The 19,338-nt window shown below is 40.6% G+C and overlaps 2 protein-coding genes across 7 annotated transcripts in view; one reads left to right on the forward strand and one right to left on the reverse strand.

Annotated features, from left to right (window-relative positions):
• Nucleotides 1-252: 252 nt before the first annotated feature.
• LOC133490394 (syntaxin-2-like) overlaps nucleotides 253-19,338 on the reverse strand; it is a 34,762-nt gene continuing 15,676 nt past the window's right edge. For 2 of the 3 annotated variants that reach the window (XM_061800402.1, XM_061800403.1), the window contains 7 exons: nucleotides 4,448-4,547; nucleotides 4,127-4,201; nucleotides 3,257-3,330; nucleotides 3,032-3,140; nucleotides 1,305-1,378; nucleotides 1,033-1,173; nucleotides 253-927 (listed from right to left, as the gene is read on the reverse strand). In XM_061800402.1, coding sequence (XP_061656386.1) covers nucleotides 733-927; nucleotides 1,033-1,173; nucleotides 1,305-1,378; nucleotides 3,032-3,140; nucleotides 3,257-3,330; nucleotides 4,127-4,201; nucleotides 4,448-4,526 — 747 coding nt within the window. In that variant the 5' untranslated portion in view covers nucleotides 4,527-4,547 and the 3' untranslated portion in view covers nucleotides 253-732. Of the gene's footprint in view, nucleotides 928-1,032; nucleotides 1,174-1,304; nucleotides 1,379-3,031; nucleotides 3,141-3,256; nucleotides 3,331-4,126; nucleotides 4,202-4,447; nucleotides 4,548-4,632; nucleotides 5,059-19,338 lie in introns of those variants that run through there. The other variant, XM_061800401.1, reaches the window with a different exon arrangement.
• LOC133515315 (neoverrucotoxin subunit alpha-like) lies at nucleotides 11,623-19,326 on the forward strand. Of its 4 annotated transcripts, XM_061847769.1 has the most exons (5): nucleotides 11,623-11,760; nucleotides 12,042-12,166; nucleotides 15,976-16,084; nucleotides 16,177-17,646; nucleotides 17,739-19,326. In XM_061847769.1, exons 2-5 carry the CDS (start codon nucleotides 12,143-12,145, stop codon nucleotides 18,272-18,274), a joined length of 2,139 nt encoding a protein of 712 aa, XP_061703753.1. In that variant the 5' UTR covers nucleotides 11,623-11,760; nucleotides 12,042-12,142; the 3' UTR covers nucleotides 18,275-19,326. The 4 variants fall into 4 exon arrangements, with proteins under 4 accessions (XP_061703753.1, XP_061703752.1, XP_061703754.1 ...); XM_061847768.1 differs by lacking the exon at nucleotides 11,623-11,760 and having other exon boundaries at nucleotides 11,900-12,166; XM_061847770.1 differs by lacking the exon at nucleotides 11,623-11,760 and having other exon boundaries at nucleotides 12,106-12,166; nucleotides 15,965-16,084.

Raw genomic sequence — 19,338 nt, forward strand, 5'->3', positions numbered from 1 at the left:
CGCAAATTTTCTCAACGGATTTACATGTTTCACAAAACTGACAATAAAAGCTGAAAAACTAATCTGAATTCCGCGAATCTGTGGAAAAATGTCATCCCTGTACACCGTACTTAATGGTATTCCAGCTCCTGGAACACCAGAAGAAAGTTTATTAATTTCACATCTGTTAAGTGGAATTTTTCCCTTCAATAAAAGGACATGCGTTTCATAACAACTGTTGACAGTAGAAGATAAATCTGAAAAGGTAACAAGTCACATACAGTGTTAAGTTTATTGGTAGAAATGTATGACAGTCTGTATTATTATATTCAAGAGTTTGGGCTCATATGTCTAAACTCAAAGCAAAAATGCGCAGGAAAGATGAAAGAACCTGTGCACTTATTGGGAAGTCACTAAAAGCACCGGCTGCTGGCTTGACTTGCTGCCTGCATGTCTGCTCGATATCTCAACCCTCTGCACATTAATTTGGATCACATACCCCCCCCCCCCAAAAAAAAAAAAATCTGGCCTTAGTGGAGGCCTAGGTTTTCCAATGGCTCTGGTTTTAACGTGCAAAAGGGGTGTTTTGTGTCAAAATGCTGCTTACCCTCAGCACGCTTGATTCAAGTCTCTTTCAATTTGACTCTGCTATTAGTATTTAACTTCAAAATGAGTTAATTTAAAAGGTGTTGGAGACTGTGAGTCATGAGCAGGCAAGGTTCCGTAAGCATTAGGAGTTCTGCCATTGTGGTCTTAGTCTGACACGTTTGAACCTAAGACCGTTTTGGCCACCGATTGCCTTCCGAAGGATCTGATGAATCTCGGCAGGGAGAATATCTTGTAAGGGTTCTTTTTGTACGTCACAGCTTTTTGGGTATCTTCTTTGGACTGGTCCACATACTCTGCGGCACTCGCCACGTTCTTTTCTATGCTGTTCATCAACTCCCCCTGGTGGACGATAAAAGAACAAACTCTTGAACTTGAATGTTATTCATTTGAAATACTTGATCAAGGGATTGTCATTTGGAGATAAAATGACGATGTCCACCACACCTGTATCTCCAGAAGCATGGCGGTGTCGGCCAAGATGTCGTGCAACTGTCTGATGGATGCCTCCAGGCGAATTATATCCCCGTGACGAGATTTGATGTCGCTCAGAGCCTTGCTCGAAATACAAGCACCAGAGCCGACAATCTTGGACAGTTGTCAGTTAAAAAAAAAAAAAAATAAATAAATGCTTTTATCATTGACTTGTCTATTCCAATTAGCACTCTGAAGTTATTCAGCAGTGCGAAAAAGTCTCAAGTGTGTCAAATCCAACTAACATCCGATATGAAGATGGTCACATTGCGGCAGTTCAGCATCTCCTCCAGCTCCTCGTCTGTGGTTACTTTGTCCACTGAGCAGGAGACAACACAAAAAGATAGAGATGATGTGCATCTGGAGGACTGCTTCTTTTTTTACTTAACAAAACGGGAAATGTGCTTTACTGCAAATTCGGATGAGGAAGACCGTGAGGAAAAGAACATACAGGGACCAAGCCAGAGCGTGTAGAGCAAAAGCAAGCGAGCAAATTTATTTGCATAGCGCAGCGGTCGGCAACCTTTGACACCGAAAGAGCCATTTGAACCCGGTTTCCACGGAAAAGAAAACACTGGGAGCCGCACATCTAAAATGAAGAAAAAAAAAACTTCTACTACTTTACCGCAGCATGTTTCTCCATTGGCTTTGCCGGGCTTGAAAGTCGCTCAAACTAGACGGCGTTTCAGCGGGTATACCCGCTTCCGCAGTGTGACGTCTATTTTGAGCGACGAAAAAATAATATCAAATAATTTAATTAATATTTTAATATTTCAAGATCACAATCTTCAAATTTAGAACTAAATAATATAAAAACTAACACAAATAAAACGCACTTCAATTAAATACAAAAAAAAATTTTTTAGTAATTTATTTTCCCAAGCCAATCAGAGCCGCATTATAAGGATGAAAGAGCCGCATGAGGCTCCGGAGCCGCGGGTTGCCGACTGCTGGCATAGCGCATTTCATACATGAGGTAACTCAAGGTGCTTTACATCATTAAAGGTATCTGAAAACAAAGATAAACGGGATAAAAACAATAAAAATGACAAACTATATATATATATATTTTTTTTTTTTTTTAAGAATTAAAACCACATACAATGCAAATAATATGATCAAAAAGTGGATATATTTTAAAAAGGATGAGAAAAAAAGAAGAGTTTTCAACCTGGATGTAAAAACATTCCCACTATGGGCTGACTTCACCTCTGGCAACTTATTCCATTTGTGTGCAGCATAATAGCTAAATGTTGCTTTGGACTCTACGCTCCACTATTTGACCTGAGTCAGTCAATCTCAGAGCTCTACTGGTTTTTTTCTCCGTAAGCATTTCTTTCATGTATTCAGTACCTAGATCATTTAGTGATTCATAGACCAGTAGCAGAACTTTGAAATCTATTTTAAAGCTGACTGGAAACCAGTGCAAGGACTTCAGGATTATATGCTCTGACCTCTTTATTCTGGTCAGACTCCGAGCTGCAGCATTCTGAATGAGCTGCAAATCCACATATCATTGATACTCCCTCATATTTGCCATAAAAAATGTCAAATTAATAAAAATGGGGCTCAAGGAAGAAAAAAAAAGGCAAGAGTTTCTGTGCAAAAAAAATCTCTGAATAGTAAACTTAGAAATGCCCTAAACTGTAAATATGCAGTCACTTTACCCTTACGTGAAGCGACTTCATACCAAGGAACCACTAGATGGCGGCAAAGCATTGATTTTGTAATGGACAAGACTTTGGGCATAAACAGCCAATCAGCAAATTTTTCAGCAATTGAAGATACGGTCCGCCCAACAACTCTGCAAATAGGTGAATGCATGAGTAAAAGATCTGTGGGGAATACCCAAAGTTAATTAATTAGATGACTTACATGAAATGTAGTGAGATTCTAATCTAATGAGACCTTTATACTTAAATCTCTACTGCGGGACTGCTGAAAGGGACTGAGTCATATTCCCCAGACTCACCAATCTGCAGCTGTCTCTGAATGTGGCCTTTGCATTTCTCCCTGAAGGCCACCTGTGCGTTGTGGTGACTCGTCATGAGCTCAGCAAAGCAGCGAGTCATGTGCGCGTGCTGGTAGAAGGGAAAATAGAGCTTAAGTTATTATTGCACACTGTTGCTCATAACTTAGTGAAGTGTGCAGCGGACCTCTGTGTGATAAATAAATTAACTGTACCACCACGACAGACCTGATTGTTCCTAATCCGTTGCATAACCGATGAACCACTGTCACTGCAGTTCCCAGGAAAAGCATCCTGCAATGCTAGAGAAACATTCATATTATCGGTCATGTTCATTTGAAATGGAAACATTTGCAGTGTAGGGAGTGCTCATCTGTTAAAAAACGTGTTTTCCTCGTCTAGCTACAATATTAGCAAAACAAATGTTTGCTCATTTAATATTGAAGCCACCGCTCGGCAGGGTTGCAAACTCGGCCATTCAACTGTAAGAAAAAAATAAAATAGCTAAAATATTTTTCCATAATACGCAAGGCCATAAGGTAACGTGTATTTATAGTAATAACGTGAATGCCTTAAGATAAAATAGTTGTAAATCAGCAGCCTGCAGGTGCGTCACAACAAATTGCAATATTGTAAAAGATGTCAATTATTTCTGTGGTTAGATTTTAAAATTTGTCATTTTATTGATTCATTACACAGAATGGAATTTAGTTTTTAACTAGTATTTTGTACCATTTTCTTAACAATAGCTTACAGTGAATGAAAAAAATCACTATCAAGAAAAAGTAATTAGATAAAATACTACAAAAATATTTAAAACAATTAGGTGGGAGTTTCCTGTGTTAAAAACAATGATCATTTCTATAATAATAAGATGCACCAGTATATTATTGCTGAGGCTAAGCATCCTTGTTTAGTGTACATTTACTTTTGTCCACACTTAAGTAAATATTTACTTTTTTTTCTGGCACATGGATTAATTGGACTCATTTTACGTGCTCGAGACTGTAAATCAACAAAATAGGTGCTTAAAAGACTGAATTATATTCATTCAATAAGGATTTGCTGAAGTCAACTTAAAGCAAAAATTATGCCTACCCTTTAACTTGGCTCGGAACAAGTTTGCATCAGTCTTGATTTTGTTGGTCAGCAGCTCCAACTCATCTCTGGATTCTGAGAATAGCACAACAACAATGACAAAAAAAAAATTGAGTGGAAAGGATTATCATGAGTATGCTTTGTTCATGTTAAGAAGGGTGTGCAAACAGCAGCAACTTAGAACAAACGACTTAGTATGGACAAACGTTTTCTTTTTTGGCAACAAATGTGACGTCAACAAGTCTGTGACTGGAGACGTTGAGTCTGAGATGAGCATCGAATGCAGGTGGCAAAATACACACAAATAGAAACATCACGTACTCTTATCCGGGTTGGAGGAAGCAAGGAGGCTACTTTGCCTTTTTTCCACTTCTTCCACTTGACTGGACATCTTTTGCATGAGGCTCCTCAGCTCACCTACCTGCACGCACAGTATGGACAAGAAAGCTGGAAGTCACGAACGACATATTTAAAAAAAATAAATAAAAAAAGAACTACAGAGTTACCGTTTTAAAAAACTCCTCCATGACGATTTTGCCTCCGTTTTCATGTGTCATATCACAAAAGCCTTTGTTGTTGTTGTTGAAAGTAGGTAGTATAAACGTCGAAAATGACACCTGGAAGTCAGACCCTAACCCTATTTTCTCCTCTTCACGCGACGCTTTCTCCAGAGTAAAAAAAAAAAAACAACAAACAAACAAACTTGGGTGTCGTTAAGGTGGGTTATTAATGTAGATAGTTAACAAAACATTTATCGTGAAGGAAAACTACTAGCGGCTCTCGCTTCCCAAGCTAGCTGGGCACACCTGCGCATGGCCGCTACAAAAGGGCAAACAAAAGGGCTCGACTTCCGTCAACTTGTTTGCCGTGCACCAACAACTTCTGAGCTTCGTGAACCATCCGGGAAAATAATTCGCAGTGGTGTTGCAGTGGAGTTAAGAAAAGGATTTTTCATCCTCTTAAAAAAAAAAAAAAAAAAAAATGTTTTTTGTTTTTTTTTTATCTGAGCGCGTTCGACTAAGGGGTTAATACCAAATAAGTCCACAAGGTGGTGCTATTGATGATTGAACAGTATTTGGTGGAAGACACTAGCGCAGTCGGTAACTAATTTAAAAAAAGAAAGAAAAGAAAACTGTCACGCAAACAACATGAAAATAGTCACGGGCTTCTGATAGCAAAACAGCTTCAAATACTCTACATAGAAAACACCACTTTTCATATTTGAAAGATGAAAGATTTTTTTTTTTTTGGCCTGGTGTGAAACAGCAGCAGCAAAAAGTGAGAAGAACAGATACTAAACAGAACATCTCAATATCAAAACATTGAAGCAAGCGTCGTCTCGTTTGCTGTTGCCTGTGCTGAATTGTGAACAGTCCCGTGACGATTGGTTAACGTCAAATGATACCACTAGGCGGCAGCACAGACCATCTAATGACTGAGCGAATGCTGATGAAGTTTTGCAACTCTGTATTATTTACACTCCGTCCATTCATTTTCTTTGCCGCTTATCCTCAAAAGGGTCGCGGGGAGCGCTGGAGCCTATCCTGGCTGTCAACGAGCAGGAGGCGGGGTACAACCGAAACTGGTTGCCAGCCAATCGCAGGGCACATCGAGACAAACAGCCGCACTCATAATCACACCTACGGGCAATTTAGAGTGTTACATGTTTTGGGGATGTGGGAGGAAACTGGAGTGGCCGGAGAAAACCCACGCAGGCACGGGGAGAACATGCAAACTCCACACAGGCGGGGCCAGGATTGAACCCGGATCCTCAGAACAGTGAGGCCAACGCTTTCCGGCGGAACCACCGTGCCGCCTTTACACTTCACTTTTGCCAAAAGAATAAAGCCTCTTCTCCGAGTCCAATGGTGAGTGTGGTGAACTCACTTGTCACCCTTAGGCAATTACACCTAGTGACACAAACATCTTTCACCAGCGAGAAACAAATTTTGCACTTCTGATGCACTTGGGTCGTGTAATGATGAGGAACTCAATTGAAGCTATTTGTAAAAGTATTTAGGGATCAGATGTATTGTGTCACCAGGATGCTTCACTGGGATAGGGTCTGTTTTGTTTAAGATGTTTGATAGGCTGCCATAGTTCTAATTTTTCCAAATATGACATTCAGAGCAGCTAATGCTCATGCCTCGGCGGCACCTACTGATTCACAGCCACCCCTAGACCACACCTCAGTGGGGCTCGACCAGCAGCCACTGCCCCTCGACCAAGCCCCGGCGAGGCTCGACCACCAGCAGTCGCCGTCCCTCGACCACGCCTCGGCGGGGCTCGACCAGCAGCCACTGCCCCTCGACCAAGCCCCGGCGAGGCTCGACCACCAGCAGTCGCCGTCCCTCGACCACGCCTCGGCGGGGCTCGACCAGCAGCTGTTACTTGCTCCTGTTTAGTTCCTGCTTTGCCATTGGGACCATCCTCGACCCTGGTCCTTGGCATCTTAGCCGACCCCCTGAACTACTCAGTCAAGGTCCTCGCTTTAGGTGGCCTGGATGGCCACCAGACAGACGGGTGGGGGGTTTTGCCCTCCTCCAGGCGTCCTTCTGTCCCCTGCCCTTGGTCGTTTTTTGCGTCTGGGATCCCGTGTGCCTTGGGTTTCTGTCAGGGGCGTGGCCAGGCCACTGCCCTGGGCGCAGCTGCCTCTGGAAGCAGCTCCACTCCTCCACCTTATGGATGCTAATTAGGCCAGGCATATAAGTCTTTTGTTTTTCATTCTCAGTTGCCGGTTCGTTGTGCTTGAGGCTGCATTAGTCTGCCTGAGTATATGAGCCTCTCGTTCTGACGACCAGCTAAGTCTTGTTTTTTGCATAGAAGTGATCCGACCTCATTTTCATGTTTTTTTTTTTTTAAATCTTGCCTGTTACCACGTGTTTTTATGCCTCTACCTTTTTGGACTGCTTACATATGTACGACGTGTGGCTGGAATTAAAAAAAAAAAAAAAAAAAACATCATGTCACTGCCTCCTGCATCTGGGTCCAACCCCTTGTCGCATGCTCGTGACATAATGCTGTTTTCTGTGAGGAATAACCTCTAAACTTATATTGTAAGCATTTGGGTATGTATAAAATGTTAATGTAAATTCAGTTGGACAAGCAGTTAGCAGGCTTGGTTTTTATGTTAACCAAGCAAAGCAGCATGTTGTGCTCCCCTTTTCTCCGTTGAGAAAGCCCAAGTTGCTCCGTTTGGACATAGAAACCATATTGGATCTTATGTCATTAAACACACTACTGCCTTTTTAATATTGTTGTTATTACATTTTAACGTGCCTTGGGCTAGCACTGATATTTCCTTACTCAAAAACAAGGTCACAGAGATAAAATGGATGAGCGTTTTTTTTTTTTTTGTTTGTTTTTTTAAACCATAGCTTTAACTTTGTTGAATAAAAGCAACAACCTCTTGAAAATGTTAGAATCGGGTTGTCCTGAAGAAAATAACATGCTCACGAAAACTGAAATAGATGGTTAACGTTGTAGTCTGTGTAAAAGAACGAAACAAACAAGTAGTGACACTGTCCACGTAGCTGAACACACCAACAATAGATACAAAGAATAAAACCTATGAAATGAGGGTACCAAATGGATGCCAGCTATTCCGAAATGCAAGAAAAGTTCAGCGCCAACAGACTATTTTTCAGCCACATTGTGGTTGCAAACATGTTCCAAGGCGTCCTGTGAGTTAGTTTGTCTCACGAGAACTGCACAGCCTGCACTCCTGCTGTCAGAACGGACTCTAATTCTGGATATAATTCAGAATTTGACTCTGATTTTGATTCTGATGCCAGTATGGTTGCTGGGCAACACTGATCAAGCAGCTGGCTCGCTCACTTTGCGATGACGGTCCGACTGCTGCTTAACGTGTGACGTATTTTCCGAACGAATTTCCAAGGCAACCACATGCGTCAGGGAAATGCCACTTGTTAAATATTGAAGCCTCCTCCAAAGTTCAATGAGTCACGCCTAATAGGTACCGTAATTTCTCGAGTATGATGCGACCGGAAGTATAATGCGCAAAGTTGACCTAAAAAAAAACAAAAATCAGGAAAACCCTTCCACCAATTGTACAATGAGCAACACCAATTTGCCGCTACCCATATGCTCAGAAAATTAGGAATGATTTGTATTTATATTTTGTTAGATTTGCACTTGTATTGTTTTTCAAAAACTGTCCGTAAAACAATCATTATTAATCATCATTGTGCATGTGCTGATGTACCCGTAATATAATCTCGGGACAGGCCCAAGACATGTGTCCCTGTAATTGTCACAACAGAATCCCTCAACCAATTAAAATAATAGCTCGATGATGGCACAACATTTTATTAATAGTTAACACATATCACAGTCTTAAAAATTTAAACTATTTTACACTGTTTATTAAACACTCCATTAAAAATTTGTGCATACAACATTTGTGCATAGTGCAGTTTATCCACTACATTACACATCCTTGGCCAAGCCCTCAAAAGAAGCATCTGACTCATCTCCAATCCGAAAAGATCCACAGTAGGTACCTTTGGTGCATCACTGTGGAATTCATCAATGACGGCTTGAAATATATTTTTTAATCCCAGGAGTTTGGGTTGCGCAGAGCAACCTCTCCCCCTCCATTCGGCTCTAATCCGTAGCATCTTTCACTATGGTGTACGTCAGGTGGCTATCAAAACAATGTGAGCTCAAACCATGTATAAATGAGCGTAATGGGCACATTTTTTTTTACAAGCAAGCATTTCAATTCATACCTTGCTCGTATTACATAGTTTGAGCTCGCAATGTTTTGATACCCACCTGAAGCCAATGAGGCGAGCTATCGTTGTTTCGGACTGCGGCCCAACTTCCGGGTTGCCGGCGTCATCGGCACGAGTGATGACACATTTCTTTTAAAAGCAGCTGCACAACTAGCTGTTAGAGTCGGCAATTTTATTTTTTTTTCTCAGTTTAAGTTTAAACAAACTCATGGGCAGTCGTTTCTGATCTTTGGTGCAGTACCACCAAACATGCTACGCTAACGATCGTAAAATGCAAGAGTTCAGGTTGAGGGCGCACATTATCGTAATAAATATAAATGTGCAACATAAGACATCGAATATCATATCGAAACGTATATGTATCCCTTTTTTTACCACTCTATGTACCTGTATACGACTATACAATGTGGTTAGATTTTTTATTTTTCATCCATACCTAAATATAATGCGCTCTATTAACTTTTTGAAAATATTTTTGGAAAAATGTTCATATTATTTTCGAGAAATTACGGTAGGAGTTGTGTACATAGTTGCCAAGTAAGCACGTGGGTGTTTCGTTCCCTGTACTGAAGAATCAATGAAACTTGACAATGCAAGCCAGGCGGGCAAGAAGAAGACTTTTGCCCTACCCAGACTTGCACTTCAACCAGTTTTACCGTATCTGAAAGTTGGTTGTACGTAACCCCCCATTTGCAAACTCTCCTTGTTAATATTATTGCAGTACATAACTTGAGAGGGATGTTATACGAGTGCACGACTCAACACAGCCAGCATTTGTGCACGGGTACAACTCGAGCTTCAGGTAGCTTTGCGATTGGCTTTGGTTAAGTTTCACATCATCATAACTGAGTCCGTAGATCGACTGACCCTGGTGTTGACCATCCAAAAGGATTTGGGATTGAAAATATTGAAACAGTCCAACATTTGTGATTGTCAAAGGTTTTTACGAGCAATTCAGTTAGAATGACCTCATTATGGATGTGTGAAACCCACTTATGATCTTTCTTAATGTTGGTAAATGTTAGGAAGCTATATGTATTTGCACAGTTGCTAGAACTGCACCCATTACTGCGTAAATAAGTAAAAAATGAGCGAGTGTAAATGAGACCTCAGTGTAACACAGTCCTTCTCTGGAAATATAAACACAAAGTGGTGCCCCCACCCCACCCCCCCAAAAAAATTGCATTATAGACGGGAGGAGAGCGAGCTTTGGCATCAACAACATCCACAAACACAAACAGCTGTGAAAATAACCTCCACCAAACAAGTATGACTTCCACTCACTAATCTATCCGCCCTCAGTCTATCGAGTCAATTTGCTTTTCTTTTCTCTTTTTTTCTTGTAGATGGGCACCGTGTGTCGTATACAGAAATCTCAGTCAATACCCTTACTTTGTTTAAATGTCATTTGTGGTCGATTTTTTTTTTGGGACACATGTCAATATGTGAATACGGTGACATTTTCATAGAGAATGCAGTGTTTTTTCCCCCCCACATGGCACAAAGGTCGAGAATGAATATACAGTAAGACACCATGTCACCTTTGTAATCACTTATTATGGGATGACTAACTCATTTCTTGGGATACATTCATGGTGCTCATTCTGCTGTTTACTATTAAGCCAAGATTTGAAAGTGATCTTTTGATATATTTTACTTTTACACTTCAGGCGCTGAAAACATTAACTAGTGGATGCAGAGTGGACCTTTCTGACTGGTGATCTTCAGCACCGCCCCCCTTAGCAACAGTTGCCATCTCCCACAATCTTCCAAAATGGCGGCTGAACAGAACATGTTTGAAGTGGATTCTCTATCGCGTATTCCAGATAATATTGGGGCATGTTTTTTTGCCAAATGCGCGAGACTTGTCCAAGTGGGTTCTACAGAGAGGTCTAAACTATTTCATGCAAGGATATGTACACATAATTAAGATTTTGGACGGAGCAGGACGCAATGTCAGAGTTACAGCGAAACGTTGCTGATTGATGCAAAAAAGTTTGACGCCTCACAAACCTCATATTGAAATCCAACCGGATAAAATAGTGGAATCGTACTCCACATGTAAAGCAGGGTGAGTACTTTTTATTTGGAAAGATCACAAGTAATATATCATTGTAGTCTTTATAAGTGAGTGGGTGTATTCATTTGACTTGGGTCGTAATGGAATCCAGTGCTCTGTTTTAAAAATCTGATGTGATACAAATAGGCAAATAGACATTTCTCTTGCATGACATCGCACATTGAGTATCACTAACCCGATTCTCCGGCATAAAACATGACACACTTCATTCAGCAGGTCAGTGATACACGAACAAACTGAAAGTTGTTCTTCTGTAATGTATAAAGCACTGATAATAATTCAATCAAACTCAGAGAAGATAGTTCTCCCTCACTTACCTTCGAACATACAAACAACAGCCTTGTGTTTGTTGATATTGTCCACATTTAGTTGTATGTGCACTCTTCCGTGAGCCTTAATCCATCGTAGACACTTCGTCAACTGTGTTTTAGGCTTTGGAAAATGAATCAACCAGGCCCCTTGTATCCTAGCTGGATAACGTTCATCAGAATTGCACGTTCCCCAAGCGCATATGAGGACCATTTTCTTCGTAACATTAACTTTTCCAAGCGCGCGCTACTGACAACCAGCATTGCTTGTGGGACAATACGACGAGAGGGGCGTGTCAAGCCACGGGTTAAGACAGTGCGGCTATCTGATTGGCTATTATTGTACGAGTGATTGACAGGTCGGAAAGGTCCATTGATCAGGACCTCACTGAAACCAGTTTTGGGATCTGGCTACTTCACGTATTTTTAGCCCCCACACTACTAGTTGCAGCCTCTTCCTACTGACATGTACACCAAGCAATGACACAGGTTATAAAGAATTGGCAAAATGTTTCTTTTATTTAAAAGCAATTATACAAGCATTGCGCTCGGAATTTTTTAAAAGTAATAACAGTAATATTAATCAAAATAAAAAAAAAAAAATAAGAAGAAGAATAAAGCGCTCACGCAAATGATCCAAAGGAAAACTAAACCACAGTTCAGCATCAGAGTGAAAAGTGAAATTCCTTTTAGGGATAATAATCATAATAAATTCATACATGCACATTTAATGTGATGATTAATAATTCATGAATCTTCTCGTTTAATAGGCTTTCATTTCCCATCCCTGTGATGTTCTTGTTGGATCGCTGCAGGTTTCTGACAAGCGACAACGTCACCTCAGCATGAACTTGCAGGCTATTGGCAAAAGATGGCAGCGCTCACATCGTTGGAGGTAAATCAAAGCTGTCTGAACTTTCTACCACGCGTTTTTCCGATTGCGGTGTTATCCCTGCCCTCGTTTAATTTATTTCTCCATCCCGCCTCCTCTCAGGGACTGGCAGTTTTATTTCCCAGTGCAGACCAGGCTGAAGTGCTTTAAATGTTGCTTGAACGGGAAATGGTGGAAATAGTGCACTGACTGGAATATCTGGGAGATTATTCTTGAGGGAAACTTTTGAAAAACAGGGGGAAATCAAGTCAAAATTAAACTATATATACTGTCATTTATAGGGTGTACGAATATACTTAAGGCATTACCAATACTAAAAGAATAACAATCCTTACATTTGTTTTCAAGTGTGCTACAAACTCAATAAGATTTACATATTTCTTTTGGGAAAACTTTGACAAATGGGTTGAGAAACATACATTTACTCTTGCATCTTTGTGGCAATCTAATTCCTCCAAGACCAGGGGTGTCAAACTCATTCTTATCGCGGGCCTCATTGTAGTTATGGTTGGTATGAAACCATGAAAGTCTTAAATGGGCCCATCATATTTACACATAAAATGTATCAACTAGTTTTGGAATCAGAAATCAAGGGTAATGGGCTTTTCAACTATTGTTGATGTTTGCTAACAAAAATGCTTGCAATATCTCAATGTCATCATTTATGAAATGACTGTTTGAAATTTTGGTTCAAATTGAAACAAAAATGATGGAAGTTGATACACATGATTTGCCTTCAGGGGCCACATAAAATCATGTCCCAGGCCGCATCTGGCCCCCGAGCCTTGAGTCTGACAACTGTGTCCTAGACAACAGTGCCATGTTTTAATAGTTTACTAAATTGCAAGTCGTAAATATTGAGAGGGTTTAACATATACGATTGTAAACAGTGACTGTTTTCTGAGCAGATTGGGGATGAAAAATCACTTTTAACATACCCATACCACAGGGAGGATGTTCTTTTCAAGAAATCTGGAAATCGGGCCTTCGCCGACTTTAATTACATGAGAGGGAAAATGCTAAAATTTGTCACGATTGTCGTAATGTGCGTATCTCTCTTTCAAAATGTCTGTCCATTTTCTGTTTGTCCTTCATAAAAATCTCTGAGGCTATCACACATGTAAAAAAATGATCAGGTTTCATAGGGTAGTTCCAACAAGACGTGGGAGGAAAGCATCCCATAAACCATCTTTTGAACCTCCTTTCCAGATGGAATAGTTAAAGTCCCCCATGCGCACAATTCATCACAATTATCATTTGATTAGTCCCGCAAAAGTCTCAACAGTGTTCATCTGTATTTGCTTTCCCTCACAAACATCCTTGTCACTTTTGCCCCTCTGCTCACAGTCTGGAAGAAAGATGATGTGGTTTTACAAGATTTGTCATTAGTCGCACAAGTACTTGTCCTACACTGACACTGCAAGTTGCTCCAGCGTGAGGTGTCACAAGAACCGATCGGAACGACCTCATCGCCGCCATATTATTCGGTTCGTGCGCTGCCTGCAGTCACGTTTGCCGCAACCTTTCGAAGATGGCAAAGAAGTTGTGTGTGTCAAAATAATATATAGAGTGGAATCTGTAAAAAAGAAATGAATGGAGGTCGCACAGAAACAATTTGTAGGTGAGACAATTTTGTCTTGGGTTTTCGTTTATGGCTTTTAGGCAACACTTATAGAGCTCGTGCACCTACGTCATCAAATCACGTCACTGGCCGGAAGTGTCGGTCAAACAAACCATTCTTCAATGCTAAGTCGGTTGGAGACGACGCGAAAATACGTCTTATAGCACAACGCCCAGAGTTTGGTCCGGTACCGTTAAACATTTAGAAGGTGATAATAAACGAAGGTACGTCGAAAATTGAGGGTCACTTGGCATAGAGGTCCCATATTTAGTGCCAAAGGTCGACGTTTTCGCCGATAAGAAATTGGACTATTAACAAGCTTCCGCTCATCTTGAACAACTGGATCTACACATGTATCTGGTGAGTAAATTGTCGAGATATACATGGAAGAATTTGAAAACGTAGAAAAGTCTGGACGCATACAAGTAGTTAGTTGCTGGATCTGTTCTCAATCAAGAATAAATCCCACATAGTGATGGAGCCACTCAGATTTTTTCAATACAAATACCAAGATGTCAATAAATGGCCCCTGGTTTTACACAAACTCGCATTCATTATCTATGATCGAGTCGGCTCCTCCGAACATGAAGTGTGCACACAGTGTACACGGAAGCACACTGCGGCCACACATTGAACTTCGGTAGACATCTGTGTGACCGACGGTTTATTTTCTTGAACATGAGAAAAGAACAGCGGCAGTTGGAAAATGCGTCACTACTTGTTGTGAAAGTGGGGAAAATTTTGTTTTCAAGGAAAGGTTTGCCATTTTTTTCCACAAACATTTCCCAGCTGTTTAATTTAATATCCATTGTGTCAAAGTACCACAAGGATCAAGAATTTGACGCCTATTTTGACGCCACATTGCCCGTTGAAAATATTTAACACAACTAATGCTAAAAATATGTGCAAAGTCACCACCGGCTGAGATGGAAAGAAACAGAATGTGAAAGTTCAAAATAATCAATAATAAAGTATAAAAGGATTACAAAAGATTTTGGGGGATATATAAGACTGAGGCATGATATATATATGGTCACAAAATCTTGCAGAGTAGCAAAAAATTTGAATTGATTATGCCATTTTTCAACATTAATCATGAATAAAATATCAATCGAGTCAAGCATCACAAAAATATTTTCCCAGCAGTACAACATCATGTGAAATTATTTTTACGAACACCTAGAACTACTCAAGTGTTATATTTAAGATAACTATGCCAAATTAAATATGCGCTGGTTGGCGTTAACGTACAAAGTCGTACAAAATGTCTTTTTTTTTTCCAGTTACCAAGTGTGCACTTTCCTGATGTCGTTATTAAAATAAATTTGCATACTGGGATAGGACCTGATTATTATGTACGGTACTAAGCAAATTATTTGATCGCACAACGAGTTGTCGATTCAGGATCCGTGCGTCAGCTGCCCTGGGCATTTGCAGAACCCCTCAAAACACACACATTGAATGGGCAAGTCGTTGCAAAGTGAAAAGGCCTAAAGGCTTAGAGCACCCTGATACTTTACTTATTTGAAAATAAAAAAAAAAATTAATTAACCAAACACAATAGGAAAATACATACAAAAGATGAGAGTTGTAACTATAAATAGGCCCGCAAACACACAGAATGTCACGCTGACCTCGCTGGTTCGTACTCGAGAAGACTCTTCATCAAACTATCATCAGGTAACTAATCAGCGGTACTACTTTGTTGTTATTGTTTCCAATAGGCTGGATGAGAGCAAACATTGATGTTTGTTGGATGGATGTAAGCAAATTATTCGATCGCACGAGTTGTCGATCAGGATATGTGCGTCAGCTGCTCTGTGCATTTGCCGAAGCCCTCACCACGCACACATTAGATAGGCAAGTTGTTGCAAAGTGAAAAGGCCGAAAGGCTCAGAGGACCCTGATGCATATCTGATGTGAAGATAAAATATTTTCATTAACCAAACACAATATGTAAATACATACTAAAGATGAGACAGATCTAGCTATAAATGGACCGGCAAAGTCAAAGAAGATCACACTGACATCCCTGGTTAGTAGTCAAGAAGGCTCTTCATCACACTATCATCAGGTAACTAATGAGCGGTACAAGTTGCGCGTTTCCAACAGGTTGGATGAGAGTAAACATTGATGTTTGTTGGATGGTTGCGTTGCTTCAATGATCAAATTTAATGCAGTTTTCTTTCAGCTACTCTTCATATCTGCAAGCATGGCCGAAACCATGAAAGTTGTTGCTCTGGGTCAGCCCTTCACCTTGGGGATGCTCTACGATGCCCGCAAAGATGAACTCATCCCAGGTAGAACTTGATGCCCACAATAGTCCTTATTGTTATTTTGGGATACCTTGATTGTCAAGGAGCTTACTTGTGTAACGTGTCTGTTCCTGCAGGTTTCACTCTGTGGGATAGAGCATCCCTAGATAGCCAGACAACTGAAACTACTCAAAAAAGCAGTTCCTTTAAGATTACAGCCTCTGACACCATTGAATCAAGGTCTTCTCTAATGGATATTGAAGCTTCTCTGAGTATGAGTTTCTTGGGTGGGTTGGTTCAAGTTGGAGGATCTGCCAAGTACCTGAATGACCAAAAGAAATTCAAGAACCAGAGCAGGGTAACTTTTCAGTACAAAGCCACCACCACCTTTAAGCAGCTGTCTCTTCCTGCTCTTGGGCCACTAAACAGCCAACAAAAACAAATTATTGAAGAAGGCAAGGCAACACACTTGGTCACAGGTATCCTTTACGGGGCAAATGCAGTCTTTGTGTTTGACAGTGAGAAATTGGAAGCCAGCAGCGTTCAAAATATCCAGGGAAGCATGCAAGTGGTGATCAAGAAGATTCCTACATTTAAAATTGAAGGAAGCGCTAAAATACATCTGTCTGAGAAAGAGCAAGCGTTGACAAACAAGTTCTCTTGCACATTCTTTGGAGACCTCATTCTTGAAAAAAACCCTGCCACATTTGTCCAAGCAGTAGAAACCTACTGTGAGCTTCCAACGCTGTTGGGAACAAAGGACAACAATGCTCCTCTGCTTGTTTGGCTGTATCCTCTGCAGGCGCTATACAACAAAGCTGCTGTGCTGGTCAAAGACCTCAGCGTCTCACTCTCGAGGACGATTCAAGACGCGATGGAAGAACAAAATCAAGTGAAAATGAGATGCAATGATAGTTTGTTTAGCAGTGCCGCACAGTATTTCCCCGTGATTCGCAAAAACATGAGCAGTTTCCAAAAACTTTGTTCTTTTTACCAAGCTTCACTCAAACGAGCATTATCGACCCATCTTCCTTCAATCCGCGATGGCAAAGAAGAAGAGAGCCTGTTAGCAAAAGTCTTTAATGATCGAGAAAAGTCTCCATTCCACCAAGAAAACCTTAACAAGTGGTTGGAGAAAAGAGAACGAGACATCAATGTCATCCAGTCCTGTGTTGACATGATAATGTATGAATCAAATGCTTATGTTGTGCGCACAAAATCAGAATTGGATAAAGTGGTTCTTACTCCAGGTGTGACAAATGTTCTTTGCTTTGTTTTCACCGACTTGGAAACAAATGACCCGTGCCTTGACGCCATGGCTAAGTATTTGGACACATCGCAAGTTGGCGGAACCAATGAAGACTCTACGTCCTTCACGAATGAGGTGCTCATTAAAATGAGAGAAAATGCCCAGACGTTCCTCAAATATGCTAAACCTCTGAAGGACAGCAGCAGTATCAAGTTCCTTATAACCGCTATGACAAATAAGAAATACAAAGGATCTTCCATCTACCATTACAAAGATGGCCTTCTAGAGTCTGACAAGTTCACGGTGCCATCCCTGCCACCAGTGAGGACGATCACGAACAGAAATGATGTCATCTGGCGTAAGTTCCCTTTTTGTGCTGCAGTTTACACTTCTAAGTCAAAGAATACCGTTTGTGATCTGTACGATGTCTCATTTTTTTCCCCTCATTAGATGCCACTGAACTCACACTGGATGAAAATACTGTCAACGAAAAGCTCACTTTGTCGGAGGAGAACAAGAAAGTGTCATATGGTCGTGTTAGGTCGTATCCCTATAGCTCGGAAAGGTTCGTTGATTACCCTCAGGTTCTATGCAAAGAGCCACTACGCGGTCGGCATTATTGGGAGGCGGAATGGCGGGGTCATGTTAATGTGGTGGCTGCATTTGAATCAACTCCAAGGAAAGGAGTAACCAACACTGAGAGAAATTTCACAGATATGTTTACTTCCTGGGGATTGCATGCAAGCCATAAATTTGAAGTAATTGTGGAAAGCTATTTCAGTCCTATCATGATCTTTACAGCATCTTCTAGTGGCATGCAAAAGGTTGGAGTGTTTCTTGATGTTCCTGGAAGCACTCTGTCCTTCTACGGTGTCTCTGGAAACAAACTGAAACACTGCTATACTTTTCCATTGAATCTTGATCAACCAGTCTATGCTGGTTTTTCAGTTTTAGAAAAACAAAGTTATGCAAAACTGACATACTAGTGCAGTAAAACCATTGTCCTCCATTATAGTCAGCTATGCAACATTTATTCATCAATTAGTTTTGAATAATTTTGAACAGCTTTTTAAATAGTGGGTTAGTAAGTAACTCGTAGGGTCTAGCACAGCATGCTTTATCAAAGAATTACTGACATTTTTGAATCGTCAAGATAGTACATGCTAATTTCGTACCCTTAACCTCTCAGCCTCTAAAGACAGGCGTCCACACATTCGAGTATTTTAATGTTAACTTTCTGCAGCAGGAGCGCCACCTTAGAATTTTGCAAGACATTCACTTTCAAGTATACAATAAATAAGTGCAGATATTTGATCAATAAATGAGATGAAAAGCCTCTGGGTGATGGGTTAGAATGATGATGATTTTTTGGGGTGGGTGTTTAGATTTGTTAAACCTTACAGAAATGTTCTCTCTTTTCACTTGCTCATTAGCTTTGAGTATGTGTTCTATCTAATTACCTGCTGAACCAACAACCATGCAACGTTTTTCTTGAGGCTTTAAGCAGCCTTGGCAAATCACACCATGCGTTCTTTGTATCTGATGTGACGAGACTTTTGTTGTCACCATTTGATGTTCGGGTCACATGCTCAATAAAAAGTTTTTTTTTTGCTCTCTCCGTTGGTTTCCATTCTTGTGATTAAAAATGAGAGCGTGTGTGGATAATGGAGAATGTCTCATTGTCAGAAAACACAGAGTACGTTCCAGCTCTTTTAGGATAACGTACAGTCTGTAAAACAACAAGACACAGGAGTGCAGATCATTTTCACACCTCCAGTACAATTTTGATCTGGGCACACACAATACAAACAACAGCCGAGTTCCGCAGACCACGTGATGTGGATCAGTCACGTTCAACCAAGTCGCTTGTTGTGTGGTACCGTGGCCTTCTTGCTGTTTGCTTGTATTTATCCAAACAATACACTGACTGTCTTAAAAAGCAGAACTTGTATGAAATTCCATTTGTATCATACTCCTTCCCTGAAATAAGATCTATTCCCTCTGATACGATAGATAGAGAAAACGGCAAAAAGGAGAAGCGATTTAAAGG

The sequence above is a fragment of the Syngnathoides biaculeatus genome, chromosome 17, assembly GCF_019802595.1.
Source record: "Syngnathoides biaculeatus isolate LvHL_M chromosome 17, ASM1980259v1, whole genome shotgun sequence".
NCBI classification, from domain to species: Eukaryota; Metazoa; Chordata; class Actinopteri; order Syngnathiformes; family Syngnathidae; genus Syngnathoides; species Syngnathoides biaculeatus.

Bases quoted from the DNA above. Each gene is read 5' to 3' on its own strand.
- LOC133515315 (XM_061847767.1), top strand. From the start codon at position 15,946: ATGATCAAATTTAATGCAGTTTTCTTTCAGCTACTCTTCATATCTGCA. The intron at 16,085-16,176 runs GTAGAACTTGAT...CTGTTCCTGCAG, and splicing joins CAAAGATGAACTCATCCCAG to GTTTCACTCTGTGGGATAGA. The intron at 17,647-17,738 runs GTAAGTTCCCTT...TCCCCTCATTAG, and splicing joins CAGAAATGATGTCATCTGGC to ATGCCACTGAACTCACACTG.